This window comes from Carassius carassius, chromosome 41 (assembly GCF_963082965.1).
Source record: "Carassius carassius chromosome 41, fCarCar2.1, whole genome shotgun sequence".
Classification (NCBI taxonomy): domain Eukaryota; kingdom Metazoa; phylum Chordata; class Actinopteri; order Cypriniformes; family Cyprinidae; genus Carassius; species Carassius carassius.
Window position 1 is genome coordinate 1498200 of NC_081795.1, and position 23749 is coordinate 1521948.

At 36.2% G+C, this 23749-nt stretch overlaps 1 protein-coding gene across 4 annotated transcripts in view; it reads left to right on the forward strand.

Moving 5' to 3' along the window:
- Positions 1 to 1673: 1673 nt before the first annotated feature.
- The window catches only part of dync2h1 (dynein cytoplasmic 2 heavy chain 1), an 82663-nt gene continuing 60587 nt past the window's right edge, over positions 1674 to 23749 (forward strand). For 2 of the 4 annotated variants that reach the window (XM_059533937.1, XM_059533939.1), the window contains exons 1-27: positions 1674 to 1922; positions 2525 to 2729; positions 3747 to 3917; positions 4010 to 4136; positions 4220 to 4338; positions 6695 to 6839; positions 7586 to 7818; positions 7899 to 8030; positions 8116 to 8229; positions 8450 to 8561; positions 9661 to 9785; positions 9937 to 10112; positions 10959 to 11154; positions 11402 to 11497; positions 12056 to 12220; positions 12315 to 12413; positions 13604 to 13743; positions 13823 to 14051; positions 15830 to 15957; positions 16030 to 16145; positions 17202 to 17329; positions 17476 to 17625; positions 18423 to 18628; positions 18716 to 18871; positions 19411 to 19525; positions 20172 to 20342; positions 23302 to 23684. In XM_059533937.1, coding sequence (XP_059389920.1) covers positions 2550 to 2729; positions 3747 to 3917; positions 4010 to 4136; positions 4220 to 4338; positions 6695 to 6839; positions 7586 to 7818; positions 7899 to 8030; positions 8116 to 8229; positions 8450 to 8561; positions 9661 to 9785; positions 9937 to 10112; positions 10959 to 11154; positions 11402 to 11497; positions 12056 to 12220; positions 12315 to 12413; positions 13604 to 13743; positions 13823 to 14051; positions 15830 to 15957; positions 16030 to 16145; positions 17202 to 17329; positions 17476 to 17625; positions 18423 to 18628; positions 18716 to 18871; positions 19411 to 19525; positions 20172 to 20342; positions 23302 to 23684 — 4112 coding nt within the window. In that variant the 5' untranslated portion in view covers positions 1674 to 1922; positions 2525 to 2549. The remainder of the gene's footprint in view (positions 1923 to 2524; positions 2730 to 3746; positions 3918 to 4009; positions 4137 to 4219; positions 4339 to 6694; positions 6840 to 7585; positions 7819 to 7898; positions 8031 to 8115; positions 8230 to 8449; positions 8562 to 9660; positions 9786 to 9936; positions 10113 to 10958; positions 11155 to 11401; positions 11498 to 12055; positions 12221 to 12314; positions 12414 to 13603; positions 13744 to 13822; positions 14052 to 15829; positions 15958 to 16029; positions 16146 to 17201; positions 17330 to 17475; positions 17626 to 18422; positions 18629 to 18715; positions 18872 to 19410; positions 19526 to 20171; positions 20343 to 23301; positions 23685 to 23749) is intronic. The other 2 variants (XM_059533938.1, XM_059533941.1) reach the window with 1 other exon arrangement.

The following is a 23749-nucleotide window of genomic DNA, read 5'->3' on the forward strand; positions in this document are numbered from 1 at the left end:
AGTATGTTCTCTAATGTTAACATTTCTTTGTACGAATAAAAATGTTTACAGTTTCCTTGAGTATGAGTGGTTTATTTGAGGCTGATTTTACTGTAAAATCTTTTAGTTTTTATTCATAGTGGTATTCTGTTGCTAGACCTGTGCCTCAGTGACAAAACGTATAAGCATTTTGACTTACAGTGCTTAAACAATGCCAAAGGTATAATGCATTTTGGGGGCATTGACTATTTATATGAGAAGGATATTTAGTTTTGACACATGGATAAACTGTTTTGGGAGAGATATGAGCTTTTGCAGGGGATCCATGGTGTTGTGCTAAACCATCCAGGTTATTTTGACAAAAGCACTAAATGAATGCACATGTGCCAAGGCAATTGAGAAGGATCTGTGCTATTTTGACTGTACTGACCTTTTATATGGGAAAGGAATCTGCTTTTGAAGCATGGAAGAAGAGTTTGGGGAAAGATATTTGATTTTGCTAGTGAGCTATAATGTTGAGCAGAACTGTAAGACTGTTTGGCCAAATGACCTTATGGTTTTGAGAATGTCATCTCGGTTTCAAGAAATGAGCCAAACCAATCGAGAAAAACTGTAATACACACACACACACACACACACAAAGATAGTGTGTGTGTGTGTGTGAAACAAAGAAAAAAGATAGATGAACGAATGAATGAAAGAAAGATAGATAGATAGATAGATAGATAGATAGATAGATAGATAGATAGATAGATAGATAGATAGATAGATAGATAGATAGATAGATAGATAGATAGATAGATAGACAGATAGATAGATAGATAGATAGATAGATGAACGAATTAACAAAAAAAGAAAGATAGATAGATAGATATATAGATAGATGGATGAACGAATGAATTAATGAATGATAGAAAGATAGATAGATGAACGAATGAAAGATAGATAGATAGATAGATAGATAGATAGATAGATAGATAGATAGATAGATAGATAGATAGATAGATAGATAGATAGATAGATAGATAGATAGATAGATCGATAGATAGATAGATAGATAGATAGATGAACGAATGAAAGAAAGAAAGAAAGAAAGAAAGAAAGAAAGAAAGAAAGAAAGAAAGAAAGAAAGAAAGAAAGAAAGAAAGAAAGAAAGAACGATAGATAGATAGATAGATAGATAGATAGATAGATAGATAGATAGATAGATAGATAGATAGATAGATAGATGAACGAATGAATTAATGAATGATAGATAGATAGATAGATAGATAGATAGATAGATAGATAGATAGATAGATAGATAGATAGATAGATAGATAGATAGATAGATAGATAGATAGATAGATAGATAGATAGATAGATAGATAGATAGATAGATAGATAGATGAACGAATGAATTAATGAATGATAGATAGATAGATAGATAGATAGATAGATAGATAGATAGATAGATAGATAGATAGATAGATAGATAGATAGATAGATAGATAGATAGATAGATAGATTCTCTATTATTTGTCACAGCACTTACATGTTTTTGCTCTTTTGTCCTTCTCATCTGTTAAATGATTAAATCTCAATGGAGTGCAAATGTATTCAATCTACGTTCTTTTACATTCGTACGCGCGTGGCATTCACGACGCCGCATACGTCACGACGTGGCCGTAGTTGCCTTAGCAACCGCTCCAGCTTCACCGCCAGTGCGCCACAACATTCCCTGAAGCGGAGGCTGCAGATCCACCGACAGATGACACGGATCTGATATCGACGAAGCGTTTTAAAGCGTTTCTTCACAACCGACTGCGCTCCGTGTAAGTTAACAGAAGCGCTTATTTGATTCTGCAGGAGTAAAGTCCCTTCATGTGAGACGAAGAGATGTCGGTTAGCTTAGCCGTTAGCGCGCTAATCCTTCAGCACAACTGATCAAACTGTCACAGTCTGTCGCCGTAAGACGATGTTTTCTCTTTATTTATTGTCCTCATTATGCACTTAATTCGTTATGCTTTTGTATTTGTGCAGTGTGCATGTTTGTGTGACTACAAGAAGTCCTGTGTTAAACTGCAACGTTAGTAATCTTTAGTACAGATGTCATGTATCGTCTTTAAAAAAACAAAAACAAATCAGATAAAAATGGCTTTAAATGCAATAAACAAATCTCTTAACTGGACCTTTTCAACGAATAAAATTGAAATTAGAAATTAAACGTAAACATAGTGTTGCTGAGTTTTTAAGACCCAGTGAGCTATTACATTGTTACATTGATTTTGTGTTAAATTATAAAATAAATAAAATACAAATTAAACATTTGGATTAAAAAAATGGATTTGATATTAGGCCTAAAATATCTCAGTCTGTCAGACCTGTGCAGTGAAAAGTATTTATTATTTATTATTATTATTAAGTATTTGTTTATTTGATCTGTTTCAATGCAATCATAAACATCAGTTTTGTGTTGATTTATAATTGTTATTTGGACAAAATAATGGAGGCTGACTGTATGATTTCTGTATCTCTTGTTCTTCTTCAGTTGTGATTTCTGCAGCTGATGATATTTAAACAGGTGAAAGATGTCCGGGACAGATGACCCTCGTAAACTCTTCCTCCTGACCACGGCGGGAAACTACTTCAGTCTGGACACACAAGCGTCTCTGTCCAGTTGCCGTCCTCTCGATAACTTCTTAGATGATAGCAATGAGTTCCTGCTCACCGTCAGCAGAGACACAGACGAGCTGCTCTTCTCCAACAAGGTGCTGAGAGCCATATACAGCTGTGATATAGAATTAAGCCACACAATAAATGATAAATAGTTTTTAAAAAGTGTCCGCTGAATGAATTGATGGGAAAGTTTTTTATATATATATTTTATATATATATATATATATATATATATATATATATATATATATATATATATATATATATATATATATATATATATATATTTGATATTATAAAATATATATATTTTATTTGAATTTTATTTTGTTTTAGTAATTTTTTATGCACTCTTGGCATTTTTATGACTTGTTTTTTTAATATTTTTATTAAGCTTTCACTTATTTTTATTTTAGTTTTGTATTTGATCTATCTACACTGTATGATGATTAAATCTCTTATAGCAAGAACATCTGCACTTTGTTGTTTATGATGAGAAATGATAGTATTACTAACTCAATGATAATATTAATTAAAAATAATAATAATCGTCTTGCAATCGACACAACCCAACATCAAAGCATGATTTTTTCACAAAAGAAAGAATGATTTTCATGCAATTAGATACATGCACCAGTATATAAATTAATAACAATATTTACATATTAGCAGTATTTATCTACATATATATAGTTTTTAATACATGGTAATTTTATTACATAGAAAATGCATTTATAATTTTTTTTAATCTATGAATAAATAATGCATAAATTAAACTATTTTTAATACACGCTTCAGTGAGCACTTTTATGTGAGGATGCAATGACTCTTTATTTAACTTGCACTTTAAACTGATTAACTGGCATAAATTAAAAGATTAATTTAAATAAAAAACGAATTCAGTGATTCATTTTCATGTAGCGTGTTTGCTACAAACTTCAGGGAACTTAATGGTCAAATAAAAAGTGCATTAAAATCACTACAGTATTAATGATAATTAGCATAATTTTATATTGCAATATTGCAGTAATGTTCATTAAATCGCAGATGTTCTGTATATCACTCAGCTTCAAACACTCTGAATTATGGCTCATGTTGTCTCTGTGTAGCTGGAGAACATGGACGGCGACGGCAGGGTTCTGCTGTTCTTCAAGCCTCATCCGTGTGTGGTGAGCGAGGAGAACCTGCACCGATCCGTCCTGGTGTCCTCCATGCTGGAGTCTCCCATCAGCACCCTGTACCAGGCTCTGAAACAGGTCTACGGCCCCGTTCTGCTGCAGGTCAGCCGCAAACACACCGGACACGTCTTGCATGGTTGTGAATTTGCTGCTGGGTTTGTAATGCGTGTTGTGTGTGTGTGTGTTTTCTGCAGGATGATAAATGGAGTCAGTCGTTCGACTCAAAGCTCCAGTCTCTGCTCACGGATCTTGAGGTCGGGCTGGGCTCTGTGCTCAGACAGGATTCTGGGGAACGGAGTCATTCAGAGACGGATGTGTCGAGTGAGTTCTCATTCAAATGTGTGCATTTCCCATCTTGTACTTCTTTGCGTTTATACTCCACATACTGGTGTGTGTGTGTGCAGGTATCATGACCCCTCTGGATGAGTTCTGCTTCTGGGCTGATGTCAGTCGCTCTGGACAGCATAGCAGAGACAGAGACAGAGCAGCACACTTCTCTGAACTCTTCACCACCGTTGAGAAGGTGCATACAGCACATGCACATTGTGATTGTGTCGTTCATTTGTTAGTATGTTTGCATGAACTAGTGTTATTTTAGTATTGTTGATATACTATATAATAGTTTTATTTAAGTTATGTGCTTTTTTCTATTAAGTTAAATTTCAGTTTTTCAATTGAATTTTAGTACTTCAACTTTTTATTTCAGTTAGTTGGCAAGTTAACATTTTAATTTTTATTTTAAATTAAATTAGTAATTTTGTTATGTGCTCGTGTGATTTTTTTTTTTAATATTGCTATTCAGCTTACATTTATATTTACTTCATTTTTAGTGGTTTTAGTACTTCAGCTTAAATTTATTTGATCTCAGTTAGTTACAAAGTTAACATTTTAATTTTAGTTTAAGTAATTAGGTTATGTTTTTTTGTCGTTTTTACTATTTAGTTTTAATTTATTTCAGTTTTAGTCTAGAATACTTTAACTTAGTGTTGTCACGGTACCAAAATTTCAGTATTCGGTACCGATACCAGTGAAAATCCACGGTTCTCTGTACCAATTTCGGTACCAAAGCAAAACACTAAAATATGCTAATTAAAAAAAAATAACTTTTTAGCACTAAAAATAAAACCAATGCCATTCTTTATACTTATTTACAATTGTGTTTAAAGTTTTTCTATAAGTAATATAATTATGAAAAACAGTAAACAAGTTTCACCCAAATTTAATTTGTCTTTTAATTTATGAAATTTAAACATTTTATTTTTGGTAAATAAAGGGGATTTGCTATTAAAATTAAAACATGGAAGAAATATTGTGATTTATTTCTTTAAAAAAATAAAGTTTTATAAATTTTTTCAACAGTAGCAGTATCACATACATTTTTACTAAATAATAGTAATATTTCTAGCACAATGCCTTTATGTAAAAATGTACTTTTAGGCCTAATGAATGCATATTTGTCATTTTAACTGAACTTAAGACTGGTGGTGATGCTTAAGATATTTTTGGTCATTGAGGGTTTCTGTAAAAAAAATAGTAATAGATCATATTAATTATTATTGAAAGACAATACTACTACTAATTCTACTATCATACTAATGTATATACAATGCACTATGAATTGATGAGCTGCTTGGTTCATGAATATAAATCACGTTGTCTGCGTTCGGTCAAACTGATTTGCTGAATGAACTCCATTATTTTGACAGGAGAAGACAACAGAATAGTTTACATATAGCGTGTCGATTCAGCGTGGTAAGACTCTCGCTCGCTCTCTCTTTGCATGTGTGAGAAACAGCGCTATCAGTAAAGCGACGGTGAGTCGTGTGCCTTCACAAAGAGTTTACAGAGCATCAAATACAGGTGCGCTATGCATCCATTGAAATGAACTGAAAAGTTTAGATCGCTTGATGGAGAGAGAATCTGAAGCTCAGATGCTGAAATTAATGCAAGCGTCATGCGCTTCAGTCTATGTAGTAAACAAACCCGCACGTCTCTGTCATTCATTAATTCACACAGAGACGCGCAGAACACGGATTCATATTTCAAACAACTTTTGCGGCTTAACATTTACAGATACTGGTCCATATGGAGATTTGATTTGATTAATTTATGCTAACTTTGACAAAGTCCATGACTGTCCATATTAAAATGTAAGTTTCATTTTCATGACTGGATTTTGAGATTCCGTCCTTGTTTTCTGCTTCGCGGAAATCATAGCGCTGAACCGGGTTTGAACGGGACCTCGGTACTACCGGTACTTAAAGAAACCTGGTACCGTCACATTTACATTTCTTTAGTACCGACTTGGTACCGAAGTACCGGGTCTTTTAAAACACTACTTTAACTTCAACTTATTTTCAGTTAATCAAGTAATTTCAGTTAGTTTCCAAGGTAACCGTTTTAATGTAAGTTTTTTAAGGTACTTTTTTATGTGATTTATTCGTTTTTAAATATTTATATTTATCTTAATTTAGATTTATTTCATTTTTCATTTTAACTTAAACTCATTTTATTTCATTTAGTTGCCAAAAAAAAAAATTCTAATTTATTTAGGTTTTTGAGCAATTATGATATGTGCATTTGTCATTTTAATGACTTCAATATTTCTAAATTATAATTTTATTAATTTAAGTACTTCAACTTATTATTGTTTCAATTAGATGACAAGGCAACATTTCTAGATCTAATGTAAGTTTTTTTTTTTGAGCTTATATTTCTATTTAAATTTGATTTGATTTCAATTATTTCAATTCATTTTAAATAGTTTTGAGTTTTAGTTGATAATAACAACACAGTTGTCCATGAGCTGGCTGTTTACAACAATGTTTTCACTTGTTTTATGAGAAAACATCAAACTGTGCATGGTGTGTTTGTTTCAGGACTACAGCAATCTGGACAGTTTCAGTCTGGTGGAGGTACTGGACCTGATTGAGAGCACCCGTGAGACAGTAGATGATGTGTGGAAACAGAATGAGCACGCCCCCTACCCCGAGACACGCATGATCCGACTCATGGATGTCATAGGTGCACAGATCAGACATGGATGCTAAGTGATAATGATGCTTGCCTCAGTAATATTTAGGGCCCTATGAAATCCGTTTAATTTTTTTCTAAATTCCGTTTTTTCCATTTACATTTTTCTGGATTCCATTTTTTTTCTGTTTTAACTCCTTTTTAATGGTTAAATTAAATTGTATTAATCAAAAAAGCATGTCTAATAACTTAAAATCATAACACTTATACATTTTCAAGTTTAACAAAAATTACATGTTTATGGCACTATGAAATGTTTTATTTTTTCTTCCCCATATGTTTTATTACCTAATTCTGTGTTTTAGCATGTCTAATTATTTAAATGCATAAAAACAACTTAATTTGTTAAATGTTTTCTTAAAATAGACTTATGAAATGAGTTTTTCCCCTCTGAAATTCTGTTGTGTATTTACATTTTTATGGTTATCAAGGGAAGCATAAAACATTAATTTAATTTATCGAAAAATTAAGCTAACTTTATTTTTTGGTAAACAAAGGGGATTTACTATTAAAAATAAAACATGGAAGAAATGTTGTGTGATTATTCCTTAAAAACAGAATAAAAATATCGCGATTTGATGTAAGTGCAATTACCTACTTTTGATTAATTCATTCAAAATTTGACAAATTCCGTGACATTCCGCGTTAAACTGTAAATTCCGTTTCGCGGAAATCATAGGGCCCTAAATATATCTGATGAAACACTAATGATGTTCCTGATGTATTTGCGTTTACAGGCGGAGCTCTCGGCAGGTTTGTACAAAGGAAGCTGAGCAGCCTGCACTTGTGGGATGATCCATATTTCACAGTCAGGGAGGGGCTTAAAGGGGGCGTGGCTGCCTGTGAGCAGTGGGTGGCGGTCTGTGAACACCTGACTGGTCAGGTGTGGAAACGCTACTCGCCTCATCCGTGGAGCGGAGAGAAGCACCGCCCACAGGGGCTGCAGAGTCTTGCTCAGCGATTGGAGGAGGTCAGACTGACACCTGTCAATCATCTCAGACAGTATAGTCTGGTGCATTACTTCATGAAGTGTGTGTGTGTGTGTTTCAGGTGCTGCAGGTGCGATCTGTGTGTGAGAAACTGCAGCGTTTATTATCCGGAGGGAAGCTGCAGGTTTCACCCGCACGTGTGTATCAGCCTTTCACAGGGCTCAACCCAATACACTACAACCCTTATACTGAGGTACACGAATGCACAAGATCTTCATCGTCATACTGAATCTTTGATATATCACTCAGCACATCACCGTTTGTGTGTGTGTGTTCAGCCCTTATGGAGAGCTGCAGTGTCTCAGTTTGATCGACTCATCACTCCAGCAGAACAGGAAGCAGCTGGAAAGCTCAAGACCTTCATAATAGATACACAGGACAGTCCACAGCAGGTACACACACTCACACTAGTCTTGTGTATCCAGAGGTTTGGCTTTTTGTCCAAATCACAGCTTATTCTAGCCACTTAGACAGGAAGAAACCTAATGCTCTGAGTTTTGACGTGCTGTGTGCACGTGCTGTGTTTGTGGCTGAGAGCAGATTTCGAATGAACTCTCAGACATACAGATGAGCGCACAGCTGAACGCTAATGCTGTCTTGTCTTCGTTCCAGCTGCTGCAGGTGTTTCAGAAACACAGAGAACTGATCAAACGACCCACAATCAGCAAAGAACTGCAGCCCGAGAGAGAAACGCTTCTGACACGACTGCTGGACTACAACAAGGGTCAGATCACACACACTGAGCAGTACAACACACAGTCACTGAAACCAATCCTCATAAACGCCTGAGGGATCTGAAAAGTCTTGTCCACATTATGAGCCTATAATACCTAAAAATGCTGTCTAGGTAGGCTGCACACTAGAGTTTAGTACATAGCTTTACAAATTACTTATGCCATTGAGTGCTTTTTCTGAACGCTTAATATTCTGTCCACTAATGTAGCTAAGTAGATTATTAAAAAATATATATTACATTTTATAATAATAATACTACTACTAAGGAAAATTTTTGTATAGCAATTTTCACAGGATAAAATACATTAGTAAAATATACAATTTCACAAAATAAGGTGAAATAGAAACAAAGACTGAAAAAAGTATTTCACTCAAAATCTATATCAATTAAATACTCATAAGCAGCTTTAAAAGATTGAATATTTATTGCATTTATTTTAATATTTGTAGTTTTCAATATAATGGTTTCAGTCTTAGTCATTTTGTTATGTGCTTATTCATTTTCTATTTATCTTTATTTTAGTAATTTTAGTATTTAGTGTGATTTATTTCACTTAGTTGCCAAGGAAATTTTATTTAAGTTTTTTACGTTTAAGTTTATATATTGTTTTAGTTCATCTTTATTTACTAATGGGGTTTGATGGTCATCTAGTGGAAAAGCTTGGTACTGCGCCCAAACAAAATCTCACTGAAAGCTCATTTTTTGAGATATCAACCTCAAATTTGGAACATAACTTGTTCAGAATTTTGGTTTTGATTTTCTAGCCATTATAGAGTAAAACATGTTTTGTAAAATATACATTTCATATAAAATATAAAAATGTAAATTTTTATATTTTAGGTTTTCATAAACTTAAACTTCCATAATTGTTTGTTAAAAACGTCTACAAAAATCTGCCAAGTGCCTGCTTTAAAAAGAGACCAACCTTAAGTCTGCGGACCAAAACATGCAAAATTTATAACAGTTTAAGTTTAAAAAGTCTATGCTCAAAAAGGGGAAGTGACAGTTAACAGGTTAAATGAAGGAAAATGATTATAGTTTTAGTTGATTTGAATGACTGATGCTATCTTTCGCTGTTGTTGTGCAGGACTGCGGGTGGATTTTGAGAACCGCTGTCACGGGGCTCCAGGAGAGAAAACCGGTCCTCTAGCAGGACGAAACCTTCCAGAGGTCATCAACAATATTGTGTGGGTCAGACAGCTGCTGCTTAAGGTGTGGACACACAGAGCATCTTCATCAACACATACTAATGTACAGAAGCCTTTAAATGAACCATTTAATAGAGAATTGAAGGAGGCGAAGGACTTGAATCGCACAGGAGTTACAGCAGCAGAAGTGTGTGTGTGTGTGTGTGTGTGTGCAGGTGGAGGACTCTCTGAAGATGGCAGACGCGTTGCTCTCCGACCTGTCTGGGTTTCGGCCGCTGCTCCGTTTCTGTGATGAGCTTCAGGAGCAGATGAGATTGTACGAGCAGGAGCAGTTTGAAGACTGGAGCAGAGACCTGCTGTCAGGACTGTCTGACCCCAAATCTGGAATCAGGTTAACACACACACACACACACACACACACACACCAGACATGTAGACATACTTTTAAGGTCATCCCATAGACTTCCATTGCTCTAAACGAAGAAAATTCCCCATTTAATATGCCGCACCTGCATTGTTGTGAGAAAAACCCCCAGATATCATTGTTTAAGTCATGTTTTATTATTACATTTAGAAACGAAATGTTTACAAACATTATAAACACTATAAATATGTATTTTCCCTTCACACTGCCAAAAATTCTAATGGTATTCAGAACTGGGTTATTTTTGTTAACTATCTAAAACCAAAATTAAAACCATAAAAACTTTTTTGTTACTTGAAATATAATAAAAATTAACTGAAAAAAAAAAAAACCTTTGTGGGCAAGGCATTTCTCATTTTCATTTAAATAAAAAAACAAATACACTAATAAATACAAACATACTGTATACAGACATAAAAAAAACTATTGAAAATGACTTAAAATATAACTAAAATTAAAGTAAAAACAGAACATATAAAAATAAAATAAAATATTAACAAAAACTATACCATAGTTTAATCGGATTCAGAGCAAAACAATAATGAAAAATACAGTAAATAGCATTTATTATAAACATTTATCATAAACGGCAAACCTAAACTAATCCAAATTTGTGTTTTGCATGCTTGACGTTTAATGTAAGTTTCAGATGATAAACTTACATGCTGGGAAATACAATAAATGTCACAAAAACACAACTTTATTATTTCTTCCCAAACATTCACCCGCTTGGTCAAAGTTTCATCTTTCATCTTTCACTCAGTTAGCCTTGTGTCAGATTTGTGGAGTGAGATCTGTCCTGTGTGTGTGTAGTTTGCAGGCCAGTAATCGTGTCATGGAGTTGGATCACATGGACGGTAAACTGAAGATCCAGTACTCGGACCGGCTGGTGAGTTTACTCCGAGAGGTTCGGCAGCTGTCCGCTCTGGGCTTCACCATCCCTGCTAAGATCCAGCAGGCGGCAAACACTGCCGACAAGTTCTACAGACAGGCCATCATCCTCAAACAGGTGTGTGAGCGCACACACACACACATAACTTAAACTAGCAGTATGACTACTAACCGAACAACTTAATCAGTTCATTCAAATCAGTGAAACGAATCACTGATTTCAAAACTTGATTGTTATTAAAAAAGTTGATCACTATTGCAGCTAGCTACCTTTTTTTTTAAAGCATGACGTAGTTTGTAGTTTGAAGTAGCTTCCCTCATCAAATATAGCATTGTATTAAAGTGTTTGTGTGTGTGTTTAACAGGTGGCTCATTTCTACAACACCATTGATCAGCAGATGATCCCTTCTCAACGACCCATGATGCTCGGCTGTGCTCTGGCCTTTGAACAGGTCATCAAGGTAACTCTTTTGTTTCTACTGCTGTGAAACTGTATTTTACAGAGATGCATTCCTTTCAAAATTTTGGGGTCGAATCATTTTGAATGTTTTTTTTGTAAGAAGTCACTTCTGCTCACCACGACAGCATTTATTTGAACAGAATACAGTTAAATATTGTGAAATATTTTTGCAATTAAAAAAAAACAGTTTTCTATGAGAATATCTGTTAAAATGTAATTAATTTCAGCTGAATTTTCAGCATCATTCCTCCAGTCTTCAGTGTCACATGATCTTCAGAAATCATTCTGATATACTGATTTGAAGAAACATTTTTGTGGAAAGTGATACATTGTATTTTTCAGGATTCACAGATGAACAGAAAGTTCAAAAGAACAGGATTTATTTGAAATAGAAATCTTTTGTGACATTATAAAAGTCTACTTTCACTTCACAGATTAGTAGTGCATGCTAAAGTGTGTTCATGCAGTGTTTTGAATGTCACAGTGAAATAAACTGATCACTTGGTCACATAAATAAAACCATGCATCATCTGTCTGTTGTCTGATATGTGTTTTGCAGCAGAATCCATGCTCTCAATCCCGTGACGAAGGCGGAAAACTCCAGATCACGTGGGAGAATCCTAAAGAGCTGGAGCAGTACATCAGTAAACTGCAGAGCGCCGCGGAGAGACTCTCCACAGAGAACCGCAAACTCAGGAAGTGGCACACCGACTTCACCGACAAGGTGATCGTCCTCTCTCCTCTTCCTCAGGCCTTCCTCCTGATAGAAACATTAATTCAGATTAGCATGGAAGAGCCATTGTGTGTGTGTTTTGTAGGTGGTGAGTCTGATGGGAGTGGATCTCTTGCGTCAGCAGCAGAGGTGGAAAGATGCTCTTCAGGATCTCAGGACTGGATTCGCCACACTAGAGTCTCAGGTGATCATGATTCTTCATATCTGCTGTCTGCAGAGCGCCTCTGTTTCCAGTGCACAAACTCTTTTCTGCATCTGCTCTAAATCTGGGTCACTTATGTTGTACGTTTGGGAACGCAGCTTGTGCCAACCATCTTCTAAACTTCCCAAATGAGTTTTGACAACAAAAGACAAGGACATTCTACGCTTTTCCAAAATAAAAGTGTGATGGTTTTAATGTTTGATAGTAAAGAAATTGAGACGGCCATAAATATTAGTATTGTAATTTTACAGTTGTATATTACAGTATATGTCTTATCTGCTTGATATTTATTACAGTGATTTCTAAAACTATTTTATTTCATAATAATAATAATAATAATAATTAATATAATGCACTCAATTTAAAATAAATGAACTGAATATGCACAATTTGGCCAAAAATGTTGTGATATTACGTCAGTATTACAGTATAAAAAATATTAATAATAATAATTATGATTTTTATTTGTAGTAATAGTTCTAAATTAAATAAAATGACTCTAAAATTAAAACCTGTGTATGCACAATTTGGCCAGAAATTTTGTGATTATTATATCAGTAATACTGTATAAAAATATCAATAATGATAATGATGATTATAATAATAATAATTATTTATTTGTAATAGTAGAAGTAGTAGTGTATTAACTAAAATATACAAAATCACTGTAAAATAAAAAATCAATTATGCACAGTTCGCTATTACTATATGAAAATATTGATGATAATATAATAATCATCATCATCATTATTATTATTATTCATAGTAGTAATACTAGCACTTACAGTAATAAATAAAACAATAATTGTATAATAATCACTCTAAAATAAAAAATGGAGCATACACAATTTAGAATTTTATATATAGTCTATATATATATATATATATATTTATATATGTATATATATAATTATTAAAAAAATGTTGTAGTCATATTGATATATTATAACCACAACACTTTTGGCCAAATTGTGCAAACTTGCAAACAATCACAGCATTTTTTTTTTTTTACATTTTAAATCACAGTTATGATTTTTTTTAGGCAAATTGCAACATTCTTACGTGGTGTAAGAATTCCTGTGGTGTAGACAGTTCATAGACAGTTCACTGGGCCTTGGAATAGTCAGTGTTTCTGTCAGACTCTTTAAATGTGTGTGTGTGTGTGTGTTCAGGGGTTTCGTGCAGGAGACATGAGGGCCTGGCGGCAGCACTGGAACCATCAGCTGTATAAAGCTCTGGAGCATCAGTATCAGGTGGGACTGGAGGCCCTCAACAAGAACCTGCCGGAGATAAACATCGACCTCATCTTCAAGTAAGAGCCGCACTCCTCTTCTAAAGGAGCAGTTCACTCACAAACCCTCCGAAACATTTAAAATCGTGTGTTTCTCCAGGCAGGGGCGGCTGCAGTTCCGTCCTGCGTTTGAGGAGGTCAGAGCAAAGTACTACCGCGAGATGAAAAGGTTCATCTGCATCCCGAACCAGTTTAAGGGCGTGAGCGAGACGGGAGAGGAGCTCATATTCACCTGCATGATCGAACGCAACGCCAGCGGCTTCCTGACCATCTTCAGCAAAGCCGAACACCTCTTCAGTCGACTCACACACATGCTGGACAAGTTTAAGGTACCCCTAGTGAGCTGTAATGTCATAGATCAGGTTTGAGAAGGTTCTTCTATTTCTATTTATACATTGCTATTTACACATTACAATACATTGCAACATGCTTTTAAAATTAGTTGAGGCAAATGTTAATTATGAATACAGTTCTAGACAATTAATTCATGGTGGATTCCAGCTATATTAAAATATTAGAACACAAAGGGCATTTCTGCACGTAAAGGTCATGCACTGAGGTCATTGTACAGTGATGTTCTAGAAAACACTGTAAACACCCCCCCCCACACACACACACACACACACACACACACACACACGTCTACATTACACCACAGACATCACTTGTGGCTTAAAACCATGCGGACTGCATCCCGAGACATGATGCCCAAAAATGCAGTTTTTTTTATTTTTATGAATCTAATGTAAGTTTCTATTTATTGTTGTGTTTTAGCACTAATGCATTTCCATTAATTCAAAAGCAGTATGCCACAGGTTGTTCTTGTGCCACTTTAATGCGGTCACGGGGAATCCCGGCACACTCGCACACAAACTCACTTCTGATTTCTGCGCCCACCTCGAGGGGAAACGAGCCGAACGCTTCCTCTTTAGCAGCACAGATGGGAAACCTCACACGAGCCTTTCTGTCTCAGATCTGTGTCTCTGTTCATAGTAGCTGTCTGATTATTGGGCCGTGCATAACTCTCTGTACACCGACAATGATCTGTCCTTATACTCTACAAGCCTACTGTATGCAAAACACACCCTAGAGTTTCTAATGAGTGTGCTCTTTCCAAATCTGGAATGACAGCTCAGCGTTTTGCTCATTTCTCCACTTCGAGAGAAAACGAAGACCTAATAAATGCTTTTTTGGAGTGGTTTATTTCAGTTTTGATGGATTGGGAGATTTTTATGTGGCTAATAACAGAAGAGAAGTGAAAGCCTAATTTTGGAGATTTCCAGCGTGTGCCAAAATAACACATAATTAGCATATACTCTGTTCATATGAGTTTAGTAGCTGTATGAATGGGTTTCTTCAACTTTTGACCCTTTAGAAAATAAAGTCCTTTAAGGGAGTGAGCGCTTGACTGCACTTGATACCAAAGTGATTTATTGCACTAAAGTATGATCTTAAAATCAATCTTTGAAATGTTTGGATGTCACCGTGATTTCTGAACTGTGCCGGTCAAACAATATGGAAAAATGTGTGTCTTTGATGGTTTTTGATGTTCTTGGGAGAAGTGTTATTGTTTAGTATTGTAACTAAAACCACTAAACAGTCGTTTAAAATAAAATAAAGAAATATATCAAATAAATAAAATAGTAGATTAAAGGTTAAAAAAATGTTGCCTTGGCAGCTAACTGAAATAAAACAAGTTTAATTTGAAATGCTAAAAAAAAACTATTTAAACATATTTAAATATGTTAATATTAGTATGTAAATAATACTTTTTGGGATGTATTTCTGTTAATTTGACTAGTTTGTAAATTGTGTTATTTTCACTCGTTTGTATTGCACAATCTTTGACATAAAAAATATGGGTAGCATTTTCTACCCCGCCTTTTTTTGTTTTAAAGTTGAACAGCCTGTTTATTTAGCCGAATGATTATATACTATTTACATTAGGCATAGACATATTTCTCCTTGACATCTGCAGTCAACCTGTTCAGAGCTACAGCTAATGGATTTCATGTTGAACACAGCTCATATGAAAATCCATGAGTGATTTATGCATGTGATCCGAGATGTTTGCGTGGTTGATTTGATGTCCTATGCGTGTGTTCAGGACTGGGTGGTTCTGGGGCAGGTGGATGTGGATGTTCTGGTGGAGAAACACCTTCACAACGTCCAGGACTGGGAGAGGAACTTCAGAGCTCTCAAAGCCAAAGGAAAAGAAGCCGAGCGGCTGCCCAGGTATCTGTGTGTGATCATATACACCGTGAGTTTGAGAGCATGTGACGTTTATGACTGTGTGTGTGTGTGTAGCACAGAGAAGGTGGACTGCATCACGGTGAACTGTGAACCTGTCAGAGGGGCTGTGGACGATCTCATCCAGAGGCTGTTTGACGCTCTGCTGACGTCCCTGAGGAGATCCATCCAGGGTGCGATCTCAACACACACTATACAGCGCTCATGGAGTTTAAAGACCACACGTGCATCCTAACTAGTGCTGTTACTGTTAACTAAAATTAGAACTATTGTAGTGGTTGAAATAATGTCAGACAAACTGAAATAAAGTGGACCCTTTGCACAGATAGTGATGAAGTATTTCCCCAGGTGTGTAAGAAAGGGTTTTAATATGTTTTAATAATAAAAAAAAGAAGAAAATCTAATGTACTTTTTATAAAACTATACTTGTATTTTTTTTTAATGTTCTATTAATTTGGGATTAAATTACAGGAAAAGGGTTCATCAGTTTTGTTTGTATTTTTAACAAAATTAAGAGAAATAATCCTAAACAGAAATATTAGGAAAACAAAAACTAATAAAAATTAAACAAAACACATTAGGAATATTATAAAAACAAAAATAAAATAAAAATTATAAAAAAATAAACAAAAATAAAGCTAAATGGAAATATATAAAAAACTATGACAAAAGCACATAATAAGATATTAAAAATGTCAAAAAGCACATTACAAAATCACCAAAGCAAATTAAAATATACCTAAATAGAAATGTTAAGAAAACAAAAACTAATAAAAATTACAAAACAAACTAGAAAAATTACAAAAGCATAAAATAAAATATATATATTATAAACTAAATAAAAAATAAACCAAAATAAAAATAAAGCTAAATGGAAAAAAAAACAATGACATGAGCTCATAACAATAAAAAATACTAAAACAAATAAAAATAAATATAAAGATAAATATATATATATATATATATATATATATATATATATATATATATATATATATATATATATAATACTCAAAATGGTAAAAGTTCATAGTAAAAATAATTCTAAATATTAATAAATGTTATGATAGTATCTAAACAGATCCTAACAGGCACAAACTCTTACAGACAGATCTTTGCAGTGGAGTTCAGTAAATCAGATGGTTTAACATCGACCTCTGCTGGTCATGTGTGCACTGTGTGTTTACATATTTAATACTGCCCTCCTGTGTGTGTGTGTGTGTGTGCAGGTCACATTCAGGTCATAGACTCTTTCTTAAGCAGTTCGATGGAGACGTTATCCTCACGTCCTGAGAGCATCGATGAGATCGGAGAGGCCAATGCCAAACATGGCCAATTACAGACCCAGAAACCCGAGGTACATCACCATCAGCATCACAAACCTCCCTTAATTTGCTATCAGGTGTCTGAAACGAAACCTTGCGGTTCTGTGAATGTACATGTGGCACGGCAGAGTGTACAGAGAATGGGATTGTGCTGAAGTAGACGTGTGAATGTGTGCAGATACTGCCTCAGTTCCAGCAGGCGGAGGAGAAGAACAGGCTGCTGCGCTCCGTGGCGGGTGGAGGACTGGACTCCATCAGCTCCCTGAGAGCCAGATGGGACAAGTTTGAGCTCATGATGGAGAGTCATCAGCTCATGATTAAAGAACAGGTACATTTTTCAGATTTTCCACAATAAACAGCTGAATTTTACAATATATTTGATTCATGTGTGAAACGTTTTTACCTACAAGATGCTATAAACGTATTTTATTTCAGCTAGATGCCAAAGGCAATATTTCACATTTTCATTTAGTTGGCATACACAAATTACTCAAATTAAAACTGAAATGCAAATTAATAAAAAAATAAAAATACATTTTAAAATTACAAAACACTTACAAAACTTTAAAATGAAAATGGAAAATATACATATTGATTTCCCACAATATCCAGCAGAATTATATTTGTCTTTTTTTATGTAATGCAATAAAATACTGTTTACCCACAAAATATCATGAACCAGATTTATTATTAAGTAAAACTCAAAATATCTGTAAGAAATTAAAATGAACGCTTACAGAAATTATTTTTCAGTTATTAATTTCAAGGAAAAAAATTCACATTTTCACATTTTTCATGTAGTTGAATTACTTAAAAATAAAATTAAAAAAAACAAAAACACAACAAAATTTCTAAAACTTTAAAATGAAAATATAAAAATAAAAACTCATTCAAAATATTTACAATTATTTTAAAATCTAAGCAATATTTCATTTAGTTGTAGGATGTAAATTCTACAATACAAAACAATATACATAAAAAAAAGTAAAAAAAAGAAAAATAAATTATATAAATAAATATAAATGATAGTTTATCAATGATACTAAACTAACAGTCATGAACAAGCAGTCAGTAATATTTCAGGAAGTCAGATTCAGTGAGACTGATTGTAAATGAATCTCTCAGGTGGAAGTGATGAAGGGGAACGTGGAGTCTCGGGTGCAGGTTTACCTGCAGGACCTGCAGAAGTTCAGAGCTCGCTGGGACCAGCTCAAACCGGGGCATGACATCATCGAGTCAGGTGACCACGAGACTCTGCAGCGCTGCGTCCAGAACATCCACGACAGACGAGCCGAGTTCAGCGAGCTGGAGAACACGCGCAAGAAACTCATGTGCGTGACTTGACTCCTGTGCAGACTCGCATGCAGAGAAACGCCTGTGGTGTTACCGCAGTAAACGTGTGTGTGTGTGTGTCGCAGGGAGGACTGCGAACACTTTAACCTGAGCCCTCCTGACGTGTCTCTGGCGACCGACACGCTGCGGGATCTGCAGGAGTGTTCAGAGATGTGGGAACTTTATGAGCAGTTTCAGCAGGGACTGGATGAACACGCAGAGCAGGACTGGATCTCCTTCAGGTCATCAACTATTGTCAGATACACAGAAACCCCAGGGTCTTCACTACGACCCGTCGAAACTGTGACAGAAGGAGTAGCATGCACATTTGAGAAAATACACATTTTACAAAATGCATTTGTATTTAATCATAAATTCAAAATAATAAAAAAAGGACAACATAGAATTTCTGAAAAAAAAATAAAATAAAAAAAAATAATAAAAATGTATATTGTCCTATTATTGTAAAAATATTAAAGTTGATCATTGATTAGACATGCTTTTGGATTATTAAAATGTATATGAAAAAATTAAAATGGATAACAGAAAAAAAACTAAAACTGATCTCATAGGACCCTAAAAGTGTAATTTGTTAAACCTTTAATGAATTGTCGTTAAATTGTATGAGTTTTCGATTACAAAGATTTAATCGAACTGTTAAAAGAGAATCCAGAAAAATAAAAGTGCTAAACAAAATGTGGGGAAAAAACAACGCTGAATTTGGGAATAAATACAATCGGGATTTCTTCAGATGTTCTTTGTCTCTGTGTTTCCCCTGCAGGAGTAAGACTCACATGTTCGAGGAGTTTCTGTTCGCGTGGCACGACCGTCTGAGGAAGCTGCAGGAGCACAGCAGCATGTCTGTCAAACTGCAGAAGGAAGTGGACAGATACAAGGTCTGACGGCTGGATTATTCCGGTTCTGTTGTGTTGAACGTGTGAGACGGGTCATGTTCAGTCCCTCGGAGTGTTACAGTTGAAATCAGTGCTGATACTAACCTTAACTAGTGTGGCAGAAGATTACACTTTTTTCCAACATTTTGTCCTGCTCTGTGTTTTCATACAAAATCATGTTTTTCTTTCACATGTAAAAAATCTAACAAAGCAGTGCTTCTTATGGATAGAGAACATATATATCTATCAAAATTATTGCAATATCTAACATCTGATGTATTTCTGTGTCATAACACAAGCATAAAAAAGCAAAAAAATTAGCATAGATTTGATGCAAAAATAAGCCACTATATTTTAATAAATACGCTTTATAAGTATTAAGTATTTTTATTTATTTATATAATTTTTCATATAATGAATTCTCTTTCTTTCTCTTACTTCGACTGGGTCATATAATTAATTGAAGTTATAAATACAAATAGCTGTAATATATTTAGCTAGTTTTTGTATTAATGAATGAAGTTATAATGTCTGTAGTGAAGTACTTAAATGATTCGATATATGGTTGTTGTTCAGTTATATTTCTATAATTGTCTAATATTTGTTGCTGGGTGAACAGGTGTGTTAAGGATGCAGCTGTGTGTTTTAGGCCGTGGTTCCAGTGTTGAAGTACGTGAGAGGAGAGCAGCTCTCTCAGGAACACTGGCTGGATCTGTTCAGGCTCGTCTCTCTGCCCAGAGGAACCACACTCGAGAGACTGCAGTTCAGAGACCTGCTGAAGGTCACTGACAACATCATCGACAGAGCCCTGGAGCTCAAGGTGCACACACACACACACACACACACACACACAGACGCACACAGATGCACACAAACACACACACACACACACACACACACACAAACACAGACACACACACAAACACAGACACACACACAGACGCACACACACACAGACGCACACACACACAGACACAGACACACACACACACACACACACACACAGACAGACGCACACACACACACACACACACACACACACACACACACACAGACGCGCGCACACACACACACACACAGACAGACAGACAGACAGACAGACACACACACACACACACACACACACACACAGACACACGCACAGACACACAGACAGACGCACACACACAGACAGACAGATGCACAGACACACACACACACACGCACACACACACACACACAGACGCACACGCACACACACACACACAGACAGACGCACGCACACACACACAGACACACACACAGACAGACGCACACACACAGACAGACAGATGCACAGACACACACACACACACGCACACACACACGCACACACACAGACAGACGCACACACGCACACACACAGATGCACAGACACACACGCACACACAGACAGACACACACACACACACACACACACAGACACAAACACACTCATGTACACGCACACACTCATGTACACAAACATTCACACCCACAGACACACACACCCAGACACGCAAACACACACGTACACATACACACACAGACACACACACACACACACACTCTTGTACACACAAACACACATGCACACACACACACACTCATGTATGCACACACACACACACACACTCATGTACGCACACACACACACACACACTCACGTACGCACACACACACACACACACACTCACGTACGCACACACACACACACACACACACTCATGTACGCACACACAAACACACACACAAACACTCATGTACGCACACACACACACACACACACACACACAAACACACATCATATCCCTCAAGAGTCCTTCATAAACAAGTCACATGCACATGACACCTCCAATAGTGTAACTGTTTTGCCATTCTGAGAGCTGTTAACGATATCTGGTGTGTTATGAACATTATCTGAGCTTTACAGGCATTTTAAAACTGTATCTAGTAGAGCCCGACCGATATGGATTTTTGGGGGCCGATGCCGATATTAACTCGAAAAGAGCCGATTTATAAGCCGATATTTTGATTTTAAAAATAATCTGGATATTAGACCCATTTCCTATAAACTGCACATACACAACATTCAATAGCAAAATATCTGCCTGTTCTATGTATGTGGGCTGTATAAACCATTTTCCAGAATGGATTATGTTAAAAAAAAAGCCTTAGATTACAGTCTCAATGACTAAACAATTGCACATCAAAAGTATATATTTTTTTTAATGATCAAAAAACAGACTGGTTTTAAACATTTAACACTTTTACTTTCTTCCAGTTGAAGCTGGTTTTAACAGTCTGTGTGTGTACTGTAAATAAATTATAATACTAAAGTTAAAGTATTTGCAGAAGTAGTCCCACACTTTGCTGCTACAGCATTCACCTTTTTCAGCCATCTGTAGGCAGAAAGAGAGACAGAGAAAGAATAAGCATGTGTATTAATAATATCACCATGTATCATTACTCATGTCATCATTAGAATTATAATAATAATAAACTGGGATCTCCTACATAGGCAAAAATGAGAAATATATATATATTTTTTTATTTGTCAAGCAATAGGTATTACCTACTTATATTTAACAATATTATTTCAACATTTTCCTGTTATGTCTGTAAAGCTGCTTTGAAACAATATGTTAAAAAAAAAGCGCTAGTTCAGCTCACATTTATTTACATGTCCCCTCTGGTTTAATCATTTCTGACGCACCTACTGTAGTTACTGTAACTACACTATATTTGCTCTCACAGACACATTCACAACAGACCCGTATATCTTCTCCTCTTCTCTTTGTGCAGTCTGAATCAAAACATCGTCTTGCCTACTATTACCGGAAGATTACGGAATCAATTCGAAGTTGAATGGTTAATATTAGTGTCATGAACACACCGCTGTCAATTTTGAGAAGAACCACCTTCAAACAAGTTAATAGCAAGCATTTAAGGGGCCTGCTAAAAAGGAAGCTATATAAGCGTTAGAGTAACGTAACCAGCCTGAATTCACCAAATTGTTCTCTGGACCTGAGGGTAGCCTCTTCTTCCTTGCTTCTCTCTTAATTCTCATCAGCAGGACTAGCGCTATCGCTCGCTTCTTACAACGGGACTGATACATGTTTGCTCCTGACCAACAGGAGGAGGAACAGACTATGAAAGAGCTCCCGCTAAACGTTTTTAAAACTCCGCCTACGCCATAGCGCAGCGCAAATCGCGTTGTATCTGAAGGGCAACGCTGAACCCAGCGGCAAGCGCCGTGCATACCGCGTACTGTGTGAAAGGCCCAATTACGCGGGAAACACACCGCAATAGAATAAGAATAAGTTAAACGCTAACGTTATAGTTTGACCTCCTATTAACGTTCGCGCTCTTCCACTGATAAACATGGTATTAGCTTTGTGGCTAATCTTATATAGCAATGCATTAGCGGCTGTAAGTGATGTTACAGAATATTTAGAAGTGATAATGATAGGACCGTTAGCTAGAACTACCACACAGTTTTTATATACAGGGTATGAACTAAATCTACAATCATTTCACATGACGAACGACAGACTCACCATCAAAACACATCTCCTTCATCTTGGCTGATCGCTTTCTTCTGTAGTGGACTTCTGGCGCTGTTGTTAACTCTGGAGCTGCAGAGCTCCCTCTGGTGGGCACACTATGCAACGCTCATAACATGAGTGAAGCATGAGACTCTGTTTCTCATGTTTCATCGGTCGGGCTCTAGTATCTAGGTCATAAACTCTGACGGTAATGGCTTCTCTGTCTGTGAGCAGGATCTGAACAGTCGTGCTCAGGCCGAGGTCACCATCCGTGAGGCCCTGCGTGAGCTGGAGCTGTGGGGCGCTGGCGCCTGCTTCACCCTGACGGACTACACAGACAGTCAGGGCGGCTCTCTGCGCCTCATCAAGGACTGGAGGGACGTGGTCAACCAGGTGGGCGACAACCGCTGCCTGCTGCAGTCGCTCAAAGACTCGCCCTATTACCTGCGCTTCCAGGACAAAGTGTCACTGTGGGAAACCCGTCTGGCCGACCTTGACGAGTACCTCCAGAACCTCAACACCATTCAGAGGAAGTGGGTCTACCTGGAGCCCATATTTGGGCGTGGGGCTTTGCCACGGGAACAGGCCCGCTTTCAGAGAGTGGAGCAGGATTTCAGGTGAGCGGGGAGGAAGGAAGGGGATGCTGGGACAGGTGTGAGAGATACGAGTGTAGATTCGCTCA